At 45.5% G+C, this 20,311-nt stretch overlaps 1 protein-coding gene across 5 annotated transcripts in view; it reads left to right on the top strand.

The window, feature by feature from the left end:
- The window catches only part of DYM (dymeclin), a 209,298-nt gene extending 190,591 nt beyond the window's left edge, over positions 1–18,707 (top strand). For all 5 annotated transcript variants that reach the window (XM_063422109.1, XM_063422108.1, XM_063422105.1 and 2 more), the window contains one exon: positions 16,300–18,707. In XM_063422109.1, the coding sequence (XP_063278179.1) occupies positions 16,300–16,449 (150 nt within the window). In that variant the 3' untranslated portion in view covers positions 16,450–18,707. The remainder of the gene's footprint in view (positions 1–16,299) is intronic.
- Positions 18,708–20,311: the final 1,604 nt, after the last annotated feature.

Below are 20,311 nucleotides of genomic sequence, written 5' to 3'. Positions count from 1 at the left end.
TGGAAGGTGTCCCTGCACATGGCAGGGGTGGCACTGGATGGGCTTTAAAGGTCCCTCCCACAGCACTCTGGAATTCTATGACTCTATGAAATAATTATGTAATTCTTTATGCTACCTGTAGAGAGCAGAAAAATATTTCTGTAAGGGACACAAGGGAAGTCTACTGCAAAGATCTTCTCCTTCCTTGGACCAGGAGAATGTGACTGTGCTCTACTGGTGACACAACCAGGATGAGAGGCACCCTGTCAGCATCTTCAGCTCACATCCAGTGAAAGGTGCTCCAGCTGGTTCTCAGCCGTGAGGACACTCCTGGGCTGCGGTGAGCAGAAACCATTGCTGCTAGGAGTGAAGTTTGGAGGAGAATAATGTAACATTTCCTGACTGCCATCAGTGATGGGGGATGTCCATAGGGCAGAGCATCTTTGCAAAGGCAGTAAATGGTGAGTGGCTGTGCAAGCTTGGTGGAGGGGAAGGGGCAGGAGGACACAAACTCCAGGCACTGAAGGCAGCGTGGATTGCTGAAAGAGATCACTCAAGTACTTCTTTATGCACAGCTGAAGTCTGGCCTTTCATTGCAGTGTGAAATACCCAGAGAGGGTAGCAATAAGCTCTGATTTTTCCATGTGAGCTCTTGAGACACTGCACTGGCTGGCTGTGCATCTCATTTTAACTTAGGTGTGCAATTTAAAAATAAAGAAGTAGTCCTGAAATTTAGGTTTTCAATGGCACTTAGAAAGATAGGATAATTTAAACTACAAGAAGAATGTTTAGACTAAATATTAGGGAGGAATTGCTGGCTGTGAAGGTGATGAGTCCCTGGCACAGGGTGCCCAGAGCAGCTGTGGCTGCCCCTGCATCCCTGGCAGTGCCCAAGGCCGGGCTGGGCAGGGCTGGGAGCAGCCTGGGACAGTGCAAGGTGTCCCTGCCATGGCAGGGGGTGGGACTGGATGAACTTTAAGACCCCGTTAAATCCAAACCATTGTACAGTTCTCTGATTGTCTTACTTTATAGGAAGGAAGGGCACAAGTAAGAGGCTTTGAGCAGAAGAATTTAAACTTCACACAGATTCAAACATGAAGCAGTCTGTCTTTGTGTAGCTATTGTTTGACACCAGATATGTTAGATTGACTGACTTCATTGGTTTAAGGAAGCTGCTACAAAAAAGGGATACCAAGCACAAGGCAGAAAGCAAGCTCTGGAGAAACAGGAGGATGGGAAAGCAGTGTGAGAGTTTCCAAGTCGTTCCCCATGGAAACACAGCTCCGACCTGGGTAAACAACTCTCTGCACGTGTACAGTTTTTCAAAGCTACTTCTATTCCACTAACTGCTGGCCTGCCACATCATTTAAACTCTGTTAACCTTCAAGGATGATCCCATTTTTTCTGAAGGACAGCACAGAGAAGCTTCCCTGCCTTAAGCTGCAGAGCTTTGGCTTTGTGGGAGATTGGCAGGAGCCCCACGCTCATGAGCAGCCCAAAACTCCCTGTCCAACACATCTTACAGGAGGGCTCCCAGCCAGAGCCCAGCCCCTGCTCACTTCAGAGCTGTACAATTGCTCAAGCTAAATAACATTCCCCAAGTTTCCCTCCCTAGAAAGCCTCCCTATACTTATACTACGTTTTTTGCTGTGACTAAATCTGCTTCACATGTGTTGTGCAGCCTCCCCTCACTCCATTGCATATGTTGTGAGTCCAATGAAAAGCCCACTGCCAAAGGAACTGCATTTGTATGACGTGTTGTTTCCAAATATCTTGCAACTTCGGTCAAAATGAAGTGAAATTACACTGAAATGCCCTGACCCCTTTCTTCCTGTGCTCAGTTGAAAGCTGTTTCCAACCCGTGTGTTCCTTTTCTACTGCAAACCTTCAATGTAGGCAGAGTACCTAAAAAGTATAAAAAGTTGCATTTAAAATGAATTTATTCATTTCCTTGATTAATAAAGTCCCACATTATCCCCTCTCCATCAATAAAAAAGTATTAACCAGTTTTTAAATAAAATGTGAAATAATGTGTCAGAGGCCAACAACTTCATCCCAAAAGGTGCAAAATTTAACGAGTTATGACAACTAAATACAAGAGAAAAGGAGAAAAAAATCATGTAAGTTGTAATTATACTAACCAAATTGCTCTTCCACTTTTAAGGTTTAGTTGTCTTTTCTGAATTAGTCTTTTGAATTAAGTTTGCATAACATGTGGCAGATTGAGAGAAACAGTCCTCAGAAAATTTTTGCCCTGGATGACAGATGAACTAGATAATGGAGTATAATCTCTTCCATTTTCATGATTTTGACACATTTTCACTTCTGTGTGTATGTTTAAATCAAGGAATCAAAATAAGTTTGAGTACAGAATATAAATCCCAGACAAAATTACAGCTTTCATTGCAGTGTTGAGTTAAATGTAAACAGCAGGAATGTTACAGATATCTTGTAATTAAATGCATAAATCAGAGGAATGCCTTGAACGTTTACAGCAACTGCACCAAGAAGTGAGAATGAGGAAGAGATGTACTTTGTCAGCTGATGGCTGTGTCCCCTGCATTCCCATACAGTTTAATTTTGTCACAATCTTTGGTACAAGTTGGAAAGCTTCTCTCCAGTTGATTTACAGGCTGTTTGTTCCTGCCGAGGATGATTAGAGATGGAAATAGGTTTTTCCTGGCCAAGCAGGGGTTTCCTCATGTCTATCATCATCACTGCAGAAGCCTCTGGTATTCGGATTTGGAGGGCAGCTGGTTTAGACCACCTTGCCTTTTTTGCAGCTGTAGATATTCTGGGGTATTATATGATGGTGTTGAATCTTATATCCATGTGGATTTAGGCTGTGTTTATGATGAGGTTGTATGCTAAACCCACAATCTGTTTAGCTCACAAACAAGGACTGATTTTTCTTGACTGTGTCCTCGTGTTCACTCTTGTGCCTTAATAAACTCCATTATGCTCTGTTGAGGTTTTCTGCTTGCCCTATAAGTTGGACCAGCCCTCTTAGACCATTGAGTCCAACCATTCCCCAGCACTGCCAGGGCCACCCATGTCCCTCCAAGTGCCACATCTGCATGGCTTTTAAACTCCTACAGGGATGGGGCAGCCACAGCTGCTCTGGGCAACCTGTGCCTCACCCCGTCACAATCAAAAATTTCCTCCTAATATCCCATTTAACCTTGCCCTCTGGCAGTACAAAGCCATTGCTCTGATGTTTGAACTGTGGGGAGAACCTGTGGCTCTTGAGCTGGGGCTGGAGGACAGAAATGTAGCTGTGGGGTGAGAATTTCCCTTCTTGATGCTGTAGCAGCAGCATCCAGAGCTCCACAAGGAAGATTTCCCTTCCTTCACTGCAGCCTTTGAGCTATCAAAAACCACAGCAAAGATTGGTTTTTCAGATGGGAAACCAGAGTCTGGATAGTTCTGGACTGTTCACTGAGGGAAGGTCCCTGGAGCCTGGGGGACTGGCAGCTCCAAGACATAGAAGGAAATTTTGTGTCTGTGGAGGGGAGAACACAGGCCTTAAACTTACCTGTTGTCCTTGATGTGAGACCCACAAGATCCAAGCGATGCCTGTAGCTCTGAGCACAGAATAAGGCTGCAAAACTTTATTTGAATTCCTGATGCTTATCTGCCCCACCAGGACTTGCCAAGCTCCATCCTCCTGAGCTGAGACCAGCCAAGCCTGATTGTTGTCACCAGGGTAAACAATGCAGGCCTGAATGGACAGGGAGGAAGGGGGCAGATATGTTCAAAAACAATGGACCATAATAGCATTTATGAAAGAATTCCTGAGCCTGAGGTGGGGAGTTCTCTAGAAATGTTTGATTCAGGTCCTAAAGACAACCTTTACCAGAATAGGTCTTACTATGTGAAGTGTCAGTGAAGGCAAACAAATCTGGAAATGCTGCATCTAAAGCATAGTGAAACAGAAAACACAAGTAATTTTCATTCATTATTGAAACAGCAGCTCACTTGGGGCCCTTTTTCAGATTGAGGTGATTGTTTGCATTAGGAAAAAAAATGCAGTTTCACTATATGAAAGTGCTCTTTTTTAAACTGGTGGCTGCAGGATGGTACCAAGCATACAGATCCCTTTTGGTTGCAGTCAGCTCTTGACTCCCTGCACTCAGTCAAGGAGATTGCTCAGTAGGTCAGGTTCAACATTTGTAAAGGTGTCTTTATACCTTGAAGGAATCCTTGTCCTGCCTATACTTACCCCTTCTCCTTTCTGTACACTGCTTGCCTCTATCATTGATAAAGGCATGTTTTCAATACGTAATTTGAACTCGGTATCACAACCGTCATGAACATACTGGAATAGACAATAAAATATAGTGCAGAATGATCAACCTAAAAATCCCTTTCAGAAAAGGCGTTGTGGTTACTTGTTGAGGTCAGCTTAACACCACCCCCATCCCCTGATTTTGGTTTGTCTTCGCAGGACTCTTAGAATTAGGGCAATTTTTTTAAAAAAAAGCTGTAAAGTCCACATTCACAAAATAACTGTGTAAATGTACACATTGGCACCAGCTCCTTGGCTGGCAGTCCTGGCAGAGATAAGGCTGCAGTCTGGCACTGCGTGCTGTGGCTGGAAGGGTTTTACTGTCAGTTGACATTTCACTCCTCAAGACAAATAAATGGGATTTCCTGCATGCAGTGGGGCAGAACTGCTCATCTCGCAGCACAATCTGTCTTTCTGCAGAGGCTTGAAATACTTAAGAAGGGAGTATGTCCACTGGGGTGTACATTTTCCAGTTTGGGGAGATTAGGGAGCCAAAGGTCTGCCGACTCAATGGGGTGTTAGTCAGCACGTCCTGAGCCTCGGGCAGATAAGGGTCCACTTCCTAGGCTGCCCTGATCTGAGAGTTAACGGTTGGTGACAGCGAGTCTGTCTCCGTTCTTAAGTCATTGTTATAATTTTCTGTAATATTTACAGGCCTGGCTCCCTCAGATTAAAAAGTACAAAATCAAAAGGAGGTCTTCCTCCGTGGGCGCTGGGGGTGGGGGAGGATGTTTGGGCTTGGCACGCGTCCCCACCGCCGCTGCGGGCGGGAGGGACCGGGGCAGGATGTCTGCGCGGGCCTCGGCTCCGTGGCTGCTCTGACGGAGAGCTCAGACCTTGCCTGGTGACCTCCCAGGAGCCCTCCACACAGGGAAACTTGCTGTCAGTGCCAGCCCCCAGGATGCAAATCAAAGGCGTTAAGCTCAGCTGGGGGAATGGACTTTGTCTCTGGTTGATGCCTAGGCTGTGCATCGACCCTTGTGCAGTGATAACGGAGAGGAGCGTGGTCCCAGTTGTGCAAAGGAATGTTCTTTTTGGCTTGGTGGGGTGTTTTGGAGGCTGCGTTGAACCAGTGTGTAGTGAAAGCATGTCTGGGACCTCATCACTGGAAAAGTATGCAAACTGAATCACTGTGCTCTTCTCCTGCCACCTTTTGTGTTGGGGGAATATCTTCTACACAAATAAAACAGAACACAAAACAACTGTGACGTGGCAGTAACGCTGGATTTGAGGTGAAAGAAACAGGCAGATGAAAACAGCATTTTGACCTCTCCATCCTTTGTGGTTCTGCTGGATTACCCCAAAACTGCATTAGAGCAGAGGAACATCATATAGTAGTTTGCAAAAGGAAAAGTACTGTGAAATTAGTGACATTTATACTGTCATTGTGCTTCAGTCCCTTCCCAGCTCAGGTGCTGAAGAGCAGAGAGGTGAGTGCAGGAAACTCTATAGAGGGTCACAGTCTCCATCAGCAAATGCAGTGTGGGACCAAGTCAGATGACAAAATCTCCATCTCCTTCTCCAGGATGAAGGGAAAAAAAATCTAACCCTGGGAAAGACAATTCCTATGGGGGGAAAAAAAGAAAAAAAAAAAGAAAAAAAGAAAGAGTGAGAAAAGGGTAATATTTATATATTACTGGATCAGGACATGTATATTGTCCATACAGGACAATGTCCTGAGGTGCATCTCTCTGGCATCAAGGCAGAGTGCCACACTGACCGAGGCTCCAGTGCCTTACCAGAACATGAAAGTGTGGGTCATGTTCCCTTCATTGTCACACGTGTGTCCATCACCCTCTGCTCCTTTTGTGTTGCTGACTGCATGGCAAACACCGTGGCAAGAGTTTTCTTTGCACACCAGCTGGATCTTTGGTGGGAGCAGAGGTCGGGCAGCAGGGAGAGGTTTGTCTGGGGTTTGTTTCAGGACGGTGGGATGCTGCCTAGCCTAGGTGGGGCAGCCATCCGTGATGTTATCTGCAGCACAAAGCATTTCCATGATAAACAACATTCCTTGTATTTTAGACTAGTCTGCTATCAAAGTCAAAACAACTGCTCTGGCTTAAACAGTAGCACTCGCTGCTTGAAATGTAAAATGTATAATTGGGTCTAAGGTTTGTCTAGAGCAGATTCTGCATGTCTTTCAATATATCACTACACGTATTAGTGTGCATTCAGTTTTCAGCAGGGTTATTTTCTCCAAAGCTTCCATCATTCATGCACTTCATAGGCCTTTTTAAATCCTTTCGAATGAGTTTTTCCTTGTTAAAAGAAATCTAATAAATTCAGTCAATTAGACTAAAAGTGTGTAACTTGCTTCTCAGAAAATAATTACCAGATGGTTGTCTCTGACATAAGAAGTGCAATATTGTTGGGCATTTTATAGTATTGGCTTAGTTTTTAAAAAAGGCTGATGACGGGAATATAGATCTGTCATTTTTATCCAGAAGTTGAAGCAGACTTTCTCCAGATACACAACTTAATTCTTCTCTACTGCCTTCACTTACAATGTCTCCAAGAGGAGACTTTGCCTTTCCCACCCCTATTTCACCCTCCATTGTGTTTTTCCATATTGTTGCAAATAATGAAATTGCCTGGGAAGAATTATTTTGGTCTCTGGCAAGTCCTGAACCATAAAAAGCCTTTTTTGTTCCATGTGTTTCCCCACTGACCAGGTGACACGGGGGCTCTGAGAGCACCATGAGCTTTTTCTGGAGGGAGCAAGCATCTCAGGATCTCACAGCTCACAGAATCACAAAATAATTTGGGTTGGAAAAGTCCTCTGAGACCATCATGTCCAACTATTCCCATAGCACTGCCAAGGCCACCAGTGATCCATGTCCCCAAGAGCCACATCCACACAGTCTCCAGGGATGGTTATCTTCTTCAGATCTGTTTGAGTGCAGAAGTGATCTTCCCCTGCCTTCTCTTGCTTCCTAGACTTCATATTTACATTTTCTGTCTTCTGTAGAGAGATCCAAACAGTGTGGGTGCACCTATGGACTTAGGACAACTTGAGCTTTCGCCCAATTGGAGACCTTCAAAGAGTTATTCCTCATGAGATGTTCCCCACTGATTTATTGCTGCCAATTTCTTAAACTTTGCCTTTTACAGTTGAAAAGTGGCAGAATTCATGGGATCACTGAATGTTTTCAACTGGAAGGGACCTTAAATCTCAACTTGTTCCAGCTCCCTGCCATGGGGAGAGACACCTTCCAGGTTGCTCAAATCTCACTCCTAAAGCTCTGGAAAGTAAAAACTCAGTCCTGAATCAGCTTGTTTGGCAAGTGAGTTGTATGTTGAAGTTTGGAAAGTCTGCATAATGTTTAATTTTGAGACTTTGGAAATTTATGTATTTCTAAGCCCTTCTTTGAGGGTACTGCTAAAGCACCATGGTCTTAACTGTGAGTTGAGGCATCCAAAATCTAGTTTTAGTCTTGTAACCTTCTATTAGCAGGTCTGTAAGTCTTCCTTACAAAGGTGTCAGTGAATTAGTGATTTCTAAACTCACTTCAATTTTAACAAAAATGGTTGCTGAAAACACACTGTTTTTCGTGGTTGTGTAAACTCTCGCACATTAATGTAGAGAAGGATGGCTTGCAAGCTGAAGCCCAGGAAGCTGGGGCTTAAACTGATTTGCATCTTCCTTACCAGTGGTAAAAATAGGGAGTACTGTTATGAAATGTGCTTTTCCTGCAAATCCCATAGTAGGAAAGGCTTAAATGTCCGCTTCATATCCATAAAAGTTTTGTGAGTTAATAGACTCATCCCTATTTGGGCTTTGGTGTCCTTTAATGCCACTGAGAAATGGGTTCAGGGATTATTCCTGTTTTTTTCAGATTTTAATTCCCTAAATTCAAAAGCACACAAAGGATTTTACGTATTTATCTGGGTGGTCAGTGTATGTACATAAGTGCTCAAGTGAGGTCAGGACCAGAACTGTTTCTGTCAGTTGGGTCAGCAGCTTTGTTCATTCCATGTGTTCAGCTCTCCTCTTGGTTAGGTTTTTTCTTCAATGTAAAGAAGTCCTTCGTTTGAATTGTTGTAATTTTGAGGTTGTTCATTTTATGTGCAGACTTATGTTCTTTCTTCTAAAAGGCCACTGTATTTTCTGGGAATTACTGTTCTTTCAGGGTAAGCCCTGAAGTGGATGAAAGTTCTATTTCTTGTTGATGGTACCTCATTTACACATCCTGCCTTCATTCTCATGCTTCAAGTGTAATTACATACATCAATCTCTTTCTTTTCTTTTTATTTGGTAAAGCCAAAATGTATTGTATTTTCTGCAGTGTTGCAAATGTCCTCGTAGTGTTCCTGTTGCTTTCTGTCTCTGTGACCTGACAACAAATCTGGCTCCTGGCTGTTGAGCACTCCTCTTGGAAGTGTTCTGGAAAGATCTGTGTCCATCTAGACAACATGGCATAGACAACAATGCTGACAGGGCAAGCAAATTCTATTTAGATCTGTAAATCCTTGAACTGTGACTATAAATGTATACTGCATAAAATATATGTAGAGATTAATGATATTTAATCGTGTGCAATGTGTAGGTTTGGTTCACTCTTACATCTTGGTAATCTTTTCCTCCAATTCCAGAATTTCTCCAGGCAGACATGGGATCTCTGAAGCTGAGCAGGGATCTCCTTTTTTCCCCAGCTATGAGATTAAGGAATTTTTACAGAATCTTGGAATAGTTTGGGTTGGAAGGAACCTTAAAGCTCATCACATTCCAATCCCTTGTCACGGGCAGGGACACCTTGCACTGTGCCAGGCTGCTCCCAGCCCTGTCCAGCCTGGCCTTGGGCACTGCCAGGGGCAGCCACAGCTGCTCTGGGCACCCTGTGCCAGGGCCTGCCCACCCTCCCAGGCTGGAATTCCTGCCCAGTCTCCCATCCAGCCCTTGCAGGGAGCTCTCCCTGGAGCCTTCTCTTGTGCAGCTGAGCAGCCCCAGCTCTGCCAGGCTGTCATCACAGCTGCTGACCAGTGGTCCAGTTTATTTTCTGTGCTGTCTAGAAGTAGCCCAGAGTCCGGGTGTTTCTGATGGACCCAGCAGATCCTGAAATGGGTACTTGGGCTCGTCCTAAGGTCAGATATATTCATTTTATACAGTGCTTTTGGAACCTGTACTGATTAACAGCCTGGTATGGAGACAAAAATGGCACAATTTGGGGCTGTTGACATCTATCAGCAATATTACTTTCCTGGAAGAAGCAAGTGTATATGTGTTTGCATCTCTGAATTTCTAGGACTTTAAAGTTCTCATTATTTGCCATTCTGTCCCAGACAGAAAAACAGTCTTCTTCTTATGGTACTCTGCAAAGCTTTGTGCTCTGGCAGGTTTGCTACAAATATTTAACTAATTTAAATCATTGTGTTTTTACCAGTAATTATCTAGGCAGAGCTGTTTGATTGATTTTTCCAAAAATGACCTGGCTTCTCAGTACTCTATAAAAAATTAGTAATTGCTGAACTCTGACCAGAGGCACGTCTGCTCCTCTGGCAGTAGTTCACATCTGACACTGAAAATTCACTACTGAGCATTTATTTTCCTGCAGCTGTGGTTGTACCAAACCTTTACTCAAAGTGATCTAAAAACAGGAATCACATATCAATGACACTTGCTTAAACAGTTCTCTCTCTGTAGATGAATTCCCCTACCCTCCTGGACCTGGAAGGGTGTGACCCATAAGAATGTGGGTTACCTGTCTTACAGAATTTTACTCTGTGGGAACAGTGTTGTTGTCTGCTACAGCTTGTGTAGTTGCTTAAACTTCCATAGTTCCATTATTATAAATAATACTGTATTTAATATCTATTTATTAAATAATACGTAATATACGTATTATTTTTAGCTTGTGCACAGATGGTTTTGATGGTTTATTAGGCTGAGTTTTCTATTTCTTTTTCAGCCTCCCTGCCATGCTCTGAGCCCCGTTTCCTTCAGTTTTTCCGTTTGCACCTATTCCCTAGGCAGATCTCTGAACAAGATGTGTGGCTCACACTTAGTCTAGCACATTTCCTGTTTGCTTCCTTCATCTCGCCACCATCATCCTCTGTGCTGTGAGCCCGAGGAGCAGAAAAAGATGGTATCAGGCAGGTGTGGTGTGGCCCATGCAGATACTTCACTGAAGCCACACAGACTTTCTGTCTGAAATCAAAGAGAAGCACTGCAGACACAAGCAGAACCTGAGAAAGATGAAACGGCCTTGCCGCCCCACAAGACTTTGGTAATTGCAAAAATTCAATCTGTCAGTGTCTCACAGCAAGCACTGAGACATTTGCTTCCACAAATTGTGGTCTGTTAAAGAATTCCAGTCCATATATTTAAATAAAGCCCAAATATATCAGTGTTTCCATAGGTACCTGTGTATCCATACCATGAACAGTGTACCAGGCATGATTGTTGAGTTGCTTTCAAGATCAATTCAAGATTAATTTGACTTCAATTGGTATTTTGGGGCTCAGATTTCCAAGTGGTGCTGAGGATGTGGCCGACAAGTACAGGTGTCATTCCTCTGTCCAAAATCCTCACAGATTGGTCTGTTTGGTGCAAGGCAGGGTTTAGGGGCAATTCTTGCTGGGGTAAACATTCATTATAGACCCTATCACAGAGGCTTGGTGCATTGCTGAACCTCAGCCCTCTTTTTTTTCCCTTGCCATTTGATGTATTTTGCTAATGAGGTCCAATCCTACAGATGCTCTGCAGGCAATGCTGCTATATTTAGCTGAAACAATATGAAACACATAATTTGCCATCAAGTCATTAGGTTACCAAACAGGATTCATGGTAAGATTATCAAACACAGAGAAATCCCATTTTCAGAAAGACTTTGAAGCTTTGGATTGATGTAAAGTTCACATGAATTTGACTCTCAAATGTGTTGAGACTCCTTTGAAAACAGCACTTCTCTCCTCAAAGAGTCACCTGCTTTTGAAAACACTGACTTGTGCTTGATTGCTGTTTCAGAAACCAGAGTTTCTAACCAGAACTCGAGGAAAAGAAGGTTCTCCAGTTCTTTATTAATCCAGCTCTTTAATTTCTTTATTTTCCACAGTGACTGCCCCGTATCTTTAATGAATGCTGCTTTTCATCCAGCAGAACGTCTAGATCAGGGAAGAAGCAAGAACATTGCTCCTAAGGCAGCTCCATCTGCCCTTGCCTGCATTACCTGAGTGGAGATCGTGCACTGACATAACACTGTAGCCTGAGAGCAGCTCTGAGGGTTCATTTGGAGGGAAGTGGATGTTTTATTTAACGTATGGCTCCAGCCTTGCAGCTCAGATGCCACTGCCTGGAGCAGGGCCAGGTGCTGCTCGCTGGCCGTGATGTTCTCCTCCTCAGCCTTAACTGAAAAGAACCCCAACGAAACCAAACCAAAAAAACAAAACAAAACAAAAAACCGAAAAAACCCCAAAACATTAAAAAAAAAGCAACTCCCCAGTGTTGTTGAGCTTCTGTGGTAGGGGAGTTACTGCAGTTCAGTTCTGTGTCTGTTCATTGGACTTCCCGTGGTTTTTCATCGAATCATGTGATTGACAGTGCAGACAGTCTGCAAAGTTCTCGGTCTGTCTCGTTTGTACCCTCGTCCCAACCACTAAATCTGACTTCTGCTTTGTCTGGCAGAGGAAAACAAGATAGGGTGATGTGGTGGGGTGATTCACCGGAGCTGATAAGGGGTGTCTGTATTTAAACTGTGCCGCTCCAACCGTGATGCTACCTCTGTCTCTCGCGTTTTCAAGGACTTTCTCAGGCTGCTTTATTTTAAGCTATCTGGAGTTCTCTGTCCCTGCAAGGGATGGAAAGAAATGCAAATAACAGCTCCAACGGACCTGTTTATGTCAAGGCAAGGAGCTCAGTCACTTAAATAGAGAACATTGTTGTATATTGGAACAGAAAAGGTTTGGGTTGGGAGAGACCTCAAAGCTCATCTCATTCCACCCCCTGCCATGGGCAGGGACACCTTGCACTGTCCCAGGCTGCTCCCAGCCCTGTCCAGCCTGGCCCTGGGCACTGCCAGGGATGCAGGGGCAGCCCCAGCTGCTCTGGGCACCCTGTGCCAGGGCCTGCCCACCCTCCCAGCCAGCAATTGCTGCCCAATCTCCCAGCTGGCGCTGCCCTCTGGCATTCCCTGGCAGCCATTCCCTGGGTGCTGTCCCTGCAGGCCTTGTCCCCAGGGCCTGTGCAGCTCTCCTGGAGCCCCTGGAGGCCCTGGCAGGGCTGGCAGCTCTCCCTGGAGCCTTCTCTTGTGCAGGGCAGAGCCCCAGGTGTGCCAGGCTGGCTGCAGAGCAGAGGGGCTCCGTCTCTCAGCACCATCTATCCAAACAGGACGGTGAAGGAAAAAAAAGGGATGATTCATCCTATGCCAAGGCTTTTCCTCTGTCATTAAGATTGCCATTTAAGATGCCTTGGCTCGGTCTCTCTTTTTAATTGTTGCTAAAAATCAGGTCCATTGGAGCATCACCAGCTAGAGTGCCAGTGTCTTTCCAGGAGCAAGCTGGACAGAACAGCAGCAAGGCAGAAGAAAATGGATTTGTTTACTGCAGGTCTGATGTGCCACTTTGGGAATTTTGTTAACCATTATAAGACCCTCAGCAGTGCTGGCTGGGTTAGTGCAGGGAGTGCCCTGAGCCCCCTGAGTGGCCTGGTTGCTTTACAGTGTCACCTGCTGTGTGTGTGCAGCACACAGCCAGGGCCCAGGCCTCCTGGTCACTCATTTGAAGCAGCACATTCAGGAGACAAATGGCACAAATATGAGTTCAAACTATCCTTGGACTATCACCTGAAAATCTTGAAAAGCTTTTTGAGAATCTTAAATCTTTTGGGCATCGATCAAGCTTTTTACATGGTGTTTAAATCCTACTATTACGAATAAAGTCACTCTCATAAAGAAGAAATTTTTGATTCTGTTTGTTAACAAATTCTGTTCTCAGTGAATACCCCGTTAATGAAACAGTGTGGATAGTTTTTTATCTCACCAGTGGATGGCTGCCATGGTTAATCTTGCAAGTTACTCATACAATCATTGAGGCTGGAAAAGCCCTCTAAGATCACTGAGTTCAAACATTGACTCAGCAGCACTGTGCTCACTACTAAACCATATTCCCAAGTGCCACATCCACACCCCAAAGATGCTGGTGCAGTTCTCTCCATGCTGGGCCTCTAAGATTTCTCATTTTAAATGAATGAGAAAACATGGCCTGCACACAGCTATGGGTCATTGCAGTCATCTGAAGAATGTGTGTTTGAATTGCTGGCCTGGAATTCTAATTTTTCATGTCTCATCAGCAATGCATTGAACTGTCCTGAGCCTGCTTTCCAGGTGGACCATCAAAAAATGCGTCACTCCTGCCATTATCTACATTCTTTCTATATAGACTCAACCAAAATTGTTTATGTGTAGTGGCAGTGTGTATTACTGCTCTCCTTAAAAATCTCATTCTCCTTATCAGCATTTCCAAGATAGCCCTGCAGGCTGTTGAGAGCACATGTTGAGTGTCAGAGTCCAGGCTGACTGCAGTGACTTACAGCCTTTAATCTGAAATTGATTATTAAATTGCTACAGTACGATCACAATAAATGGCAACATCGATCAGCCTGAAGAGAGGCTGAATAATAAAATCAATGCATGGCTTATTGCCTGAAAATGTGAATGCTACCTGAGCCATTTTATGCTGCCCTTCCAGTTGAGAGATAATGGGATAGTGAGACATGAGCATCTCATGGAATTTTTGATGTAATTTTGCCCACTGCTTTAAGGCTCAGGATGTTTGTTAAGCTGCAGGAGAGCCTGAGAACAGTCCCAGGCTACTGCCACAAATATTTGCAAAGCCAGTAGCTACATCTGTGACCTGATGGTGAAAAAAAGAGTTGTCTGTGCTTAATTCAACTCAAATTAGCATCTTTAATCACTCTCTCCTGCCTTCTCTGTCAGAAGAGAAGCTGTGTGAGCCTCTCCTCTGGCTGGAAGTGTTGCCCTGGTGTCATCGTGAGGCTGAGCCGTTCGTTCTGCTGATGCAGGGCTGAACAGAACGTGCTCCTGTCTGCACTGACCACAAGCCAGGAAGCTTTGGAAGGAAGTGGGGAAGATTACACTGAGGATAAGCAGAGTAGAATGTCAGGGCTTTTTTTAAAAAAAATAAATACTAATGAAAATATACATGAGGGCTTGGCTGGGGGGTGGCAGAGGGGGAAGGCAGGGACAGCTTGAGAGCTTGGAGCTGAGTTGGGAAGGGATAGAGAATGTCAAGGAAAAGGCTGGTGAGAAAAGGAAGGCTGAGTGAGTACAAAAGAGAAAAGTATGCTGAAGAGAGAGGGTAAGGATGCAGTGGAAGGGAGCTGGCGTGGCAGTAGGCTGGGAGATTGGAAGTGAGAGGGGAGGGTGAGAATGGTGTAAAGTACCTAAGAATGGAAAAACCAAAGTAAGGCAAAAGATTAAACAGGCTGGTCAGAACAGATTTGGAGAAGAGAGGTTGTAGAGGTGGTAGACAGTGGTTGAGATGCATGAAATGGTTGTAGGAGAGTTCTCTACCACAAACTACGTGTCTGACAGGAAATTAAACTTGCTGATGTACCTTTGAGATTCTGGGCTTTGAACTCAACAGGGGTTAGGTGCTGAAGAGCCTTTAACAACCTTGCCTTTTAGCTGCCTCAGTTCCTTGAACAGAGACAAATGCAGAATCTTGTAGGTTGGAAAAGGTCTCCAAGGTCTTGGAGTCCAGCTGTTCTCCCAGCACTGCCAAGGCAACCACTAACCCACGTCCCCAGGTGCCACATCCACATTTCCTACAACTTTTCCACAAGTTTCCATGTCTTCTGACTCCAAGAATGCAAATAACAGGGGAGCATAGAAGTTAAATAATCCTGAAAACCAAGTGTCCAGGAAATGCCCCCTGAAAGGAGACTGATCCAGCCAGAATCCTTGTACCCTTAAGGCAAGGAAACAGGAGACTGGGCTCAAGAAATAGGATAGGGAATCCCTTCATTATTAATGGGCAAAGAGGCTCCTTAGCCATTCCTGTGCTTGTTCTGATCATGTCACACGGTGGAGTTTATTCTTAGTCTTAGCCACAGCCTTATAAATAATAAAATGGGTCATGTTTTATCTTACCCCAGTGATCATTGTAATGCGGCTTCTGCCTGATACTCTGCCAAGCTCAGACACAGGCAATATTCAAAAGTGGATAAAGTGAGGAGCACAGTACAAAGGTAGACTCAGCTCCTTTCAAAATACGCTCTTATCCAGAGTGAACCTGGTGGGTTTGCAGTGTGCACTGCTTAAGGAGGGAAAAAACGAAAACAATGGGAACTTGAGGTTGCAGCATGTCTGTCTCTGCTCTCTGTGACAGGGACAGCACCCAGGGAACAGCTGGAGCTGTGCAGGGAGGGTTAGGTGGGATTTCAGGAAAGGCTCTTCCCCCAGAGGTGCTGGCACTGCCCAGGCTCCCCAGGGAATGGGCACAGCCCGAGGCTGCCACAGCTCCAGGAGAGCTTGGACAAGGTGGGGTTGTTGGGGGTCTGTGCAGGGACAGGAGATGAATTCCATGATCCCTGTGGGTCCCTTCCAACTTGGGGTATTCTGTGATCCTATGATACCACAAGCCGTGTTTACTCTTTCAGCCTTTTCAGAGGATTCTCCTAAGGAGTACAATTAATCGCAAAATGTTTTTTAAGAAAAAATGCAATAAATAGGTTTGTACATGCACAAGCAAGAAGGCTTTTGAGGGGCTGCTAAAAATGAGTTTTCCTTAAGACCTTTGTGTTTTGTAAAGGATTCACGTGTGTAGCCTGCTAACAGGCAAATGGATTGTGACCAGCAGTAAAAGGCTCAAATACAATATGCTAATGTAGCACTTGATTCAGAGAAGAAATTATAAATGATCTCTTCATCCTATAAATATTTTCCTTGGGTTTTAATGGTTTAGTTCCTCCCATTATTTTTTTTCACCAAAGCTCTTTCCTCAGTGTTTACGTGGGCTGTGTGTTTGCAAGCAGACATGCAAACCTTCCCTCACTGCTCTCTGGCTTCTCGTTGCAGAAGTTCCCCGAGCTGAAGTTCAAGTACGTGGAGGAGGAGCAGCCCGAGGAGTTCTTCATCCCCTACGTGTGGTCCCTGGTGTACAACTCTGCCGTGGCCCTCTACTGGAACCCCCGTGACATCCAGCTCTTCACCATGGACTCGGGCTGAGGGCCACGGCCAACCCAACCTCTGCCCCCTCAACCCTTCCCTCCAGCTGACCCCAGAGTGCCCAGCCCAGCCCCACGCTGGGACAGACTGCTGTGGGGCACTGGGGCTCGTAGGCAACCTTGTGTTTATATTCCTAACCTAGAGCTTGTTTGATGAAAATGAGGCCTTACACATGGGGTATGATGTTACTACCAACCGCAGACCTGATCGTCCTAACCTAACGGGCTAAATGAGATTGCAGGCTTTGATTTGGGAGCAGCGTTTGCATTTCTGGCTCTTTCGAGTGGACAGCTTCCTTGGGTCGAGCTTTTTGTGGTCTCTTGGATGCTGCTGTGGGTTGCTCGTTACCTAATCCTGTGTTTTCACTCACAGCCCTTCGTTTCCGTGGCACTGTCAAGGCTGCAGCCCTTAAATTGCTGTCTACACTGTCATCCCAGGGAACCAAGCAAGCAGCATCTTAACCAGGTTAGCTCCCAGGCAGATTCAAAACACTTGATTTAGATGTTTGTGGGAGGATTTTCGATAGCAAGTCTTCTGTTGTTGTTGTTGTTTGACTGGCGAGTACTCTCCAGAGGGCAAGAGACACCTGCTTTCGGAGTCAGCTCCCTTACAGACTTGTTTTTCTGTGCTCCTGTGCAAAATTGTTCCTGGAAATTGAACGTGTAAGGAAAGGGGGGGAAAAAAAAGTCCAAAGAAAATAATTAGAGACTGTAAAATAGACCATTGTCCTGTAAACCTGTGCGTAATGGTGACAGTGTGTTTTGGGGATCCTTGACAAAGCTCTGTGTTGAAAACCTCCTGTTGGCTTTTACAGTTTTACGGCAGAAATATAAATTTATCTGAATGTAGAATACTACTCTCTTTTTCTGTTGTTTTCAAGTGCCCTTTCCTGATAGACCTGCTTCAGCAGTGGGAAAAGCAAAAGAGGTGGTGTGATTTTTGAAAGAAATCTCATTTTTCAAAGTGGGGATCATATTTTGGGGATGCCTGTTGCACACACGTGCGCCCACTCTCCTCGTCCCACGTGCTGCTGTGTGGGGGACTGTCACCAGTGCACTGCATGCCAAAACTTCAGTTTTGAGGAATTAGCTCCTGAGGATGCGTGGCAACCCTCTGTATTCACTGCCTGCTCCAGCATGCTCTGTTTGTTGACCTGAGGAATCGGGTGCATTTGCTTTCAGAAAGTCCTTTGAATGGCTTTAAATAGAATTTCTTGCACCGTTCTGTCCCTCTGAAGGATGTGCTAAGATTGTACTTTCTTTTTATATGCTTATTTAGAGACAGTAGTCCATTTGAGTCCTACACAAATGGAAATGCTGGCTTATTAGAAAAAAAAAAAAAAAGCTTTCCAAATTTATTTAAGTATAGCTGCAAAGGGATATATACAGCCCATGAGCATTAAGGACTTTGAAATAATAGAAGTTTTTGAGAAAAGTCAATGGTAAGACTGGAGATGCAGTGTTTTCTTAGGCAAATGGAAGAAACTAATTAACCATGACTGAGCTGCACATAAGTTGATCTGTATTTCGGATTTATTCTGTTTTGTTTTGGTCTTTGAGCAAACATCAAAAGGGGATAACTGTTCTTGGTTACTGTAGTGATTTGTAATTTTGTCTTTATTAAAAGACTAGGAGTGTTTGTGAGTCAACAGGGCTGCCCAGATTTGGAAAGGTCAGTCTGAAGATGCACTTTTAAACCGTGGATTCTGAAGCTGCTGGGCTGGCTCAGTGTTCATCTGTTCTGAGCACCCCGGGGGGAGCAGAGCACTGCTCAGCCAGGTGTCAGACTGCAGAAAACCTGATTTGTCTGTGGAAGGGCTTTCTGCAGGAGAGGGGCACATGAAGCAGCAATCTGATGGAACAGGTCAAACAGCTGCTGAACCAGCATCACACAGAAAATTCTCTCTCACTGTCCTCCCGTTGTGGTGACACTGAGGGGCAGAGGGTTTCCTTTGCTGGCGTGATTTCCTTGTGTGTGTCATGAAATGCCCTGCTACGGGGTCCCAGCTGGTTTGGAGCAGCTGGAGTTACCACCCAAAGCCAAAACAGCAGAGCCAGACCAAGATCTAGGCAGAAATCCATGCTGGCCCCATTGGCTCTCCCGAGAGCTGGGGCGTGGGCCTGGCAGTGTCCTGACATCTGCAGTCTGGTACGGTCACAAATACTCTGTTCTTCCTTCACCTTAGGGATCCTTTTCATTTCTTTGTGTGAAAGATTTATTATGCGTAATTACAGAAATAAAAAAGATAAAACGGTAAATACGGGGTGATGTGTTCTCTGTCACGGGTCTTGGCGTGGTCATCAGGCCCAACCTGATCGAGGTTTCATAGTGTCCTCCATGACGTGCAATGAAGAAGAATGTAATTTCATTTATTGTATAAAGTAAATCTGTGCCCAGGTCAGTGTCTGGTAGAAGAAGGAACGTGTCATGCTGCAGTGTCATGTGGAATTTCACCTCCTGCCAGCTCAGCTGTAATGTCACAGTGGCCGTGGCCTGGAGGGGCACTGGGAATGTGCAGTCGTGGGGGAGGCAGAGGAGGGACGGGGTTCTCCACACCAGAGCAGAGCTGAGGTGTTGCCCCAGCCTCTCTTTCCTGTCCATTTCAGCTGAGGGTGTCTCTGGTTTTGGGGTGTGGGATGGGTGTTGCACCAGGACCATGCTCTTCTTGGGGTGACCTCACTGTGGCCTTCCAGTACCTGAAAGTCCTGGCAGGAGAACTGGAGAGAGACTTTGGACAAGGCCTGCAGGGACAGCACCCAGGGAATGGCTGCCAGGGAATGCCAGAGGGCAGCGCCAGCTGGGAGATTGGGCAGCAATTGCTGGCTGGGAGGGTGGGCAGGCCCTGGCACAGGGTGTCCAGAGCAGCTGGGGCTGCCCCTGCATCCCTGGCAGTGTCCAAGGCCAGGCTGGACAGGGCTGGGAGCAGCCTGGCACAGTGCAAGGTGTCCCTGCCATGGCAGGGGGTGGAACTGGATGAGCTTTAAGGTCTTTCCCAACCCAAACCACTCTGGGATTCTGTTACAGTACTCTTACTCTGAGTGCTGATCACTGTTGTCACCTCCTGCCTGGGCTCCCTGAGCAGCTGGGGAAGGAAATCCTTCACTTGAGGGCTGGGGAGGAGCAGGCAGGTCTCTCAGAGGGCCATCCCTTCCAGAGGACCAAACAGGCAGGAAGCCCAGATGCTGTGCAGTTGTTGGTGCAGTGAGAGCTGTGGAGCCTTGTTCTTGTGTCCCTGGTGAGGCAGAAATCCTCCTCCCTCAGGCAGCAGAGTGAAACTCTGATCTTGCTGTGGAAGTGAGATTGGGGGTGGGGTTTGGAAGATACAAATGCACTGGGCATCATTCACTTTGGCAGAAGCAGTCCAAAAACCTGCCAGATTTCTTGGCATTTCTTGACCCTAATAGCCTAAAACCAAAGAGTATTGGCAAGTTACAGGGGGGGAAAGAAAACGAAGCCCAAGCTGTTTTGTACGTGCCACTAGATTGTTGATCTACCAGTTAAACAGGAAAGGAAGAAGCAAACAACTCCCCTCCCTTCTTTGGAAGCTCTGAAGATTTTGTACAACATTTCCACTGGTTTTATCATTGCATATGTTGTCTAATTCAGCCAAGTAAAGGTCAAATCTCATATTTAGTCAGCCCCAGGCTCTCTCATAATGGATTGGGCTTGGTCTGCAGAAACTCCACCTTCTGTGGTGGGAGAGCAGGAGTTTTCTGTATGATTGCACTTCCTAGAGACACCTGACCACTGCAAATCCTTCCCCATTTCCACCCATTCCCCCTTTGGCCACTGTACCTAACAGTTTGTACCATTGGTGCTGGCAGTATTGTAAAATTCAGCATCCCAGCTTCTTTTGTGTTCG

Source organism: Prinia subflava, chromosome Z (assembly GCF_021018805.1).
Source record: "Prinia subflava isolate CZ2003 ecotype Zambia chromosome Z, Cam_Psub_1.2, whole genome shotgun sequence".
Lineage (NCBI taxonomy): Eukaryota > Metazoa > Chordata > Aves > Passeriformes > Cisticolidae > Prinia > Prinia subflava.
This window is presented reverse-complemented; position numbering and strand designations above follow the sequence as displayed.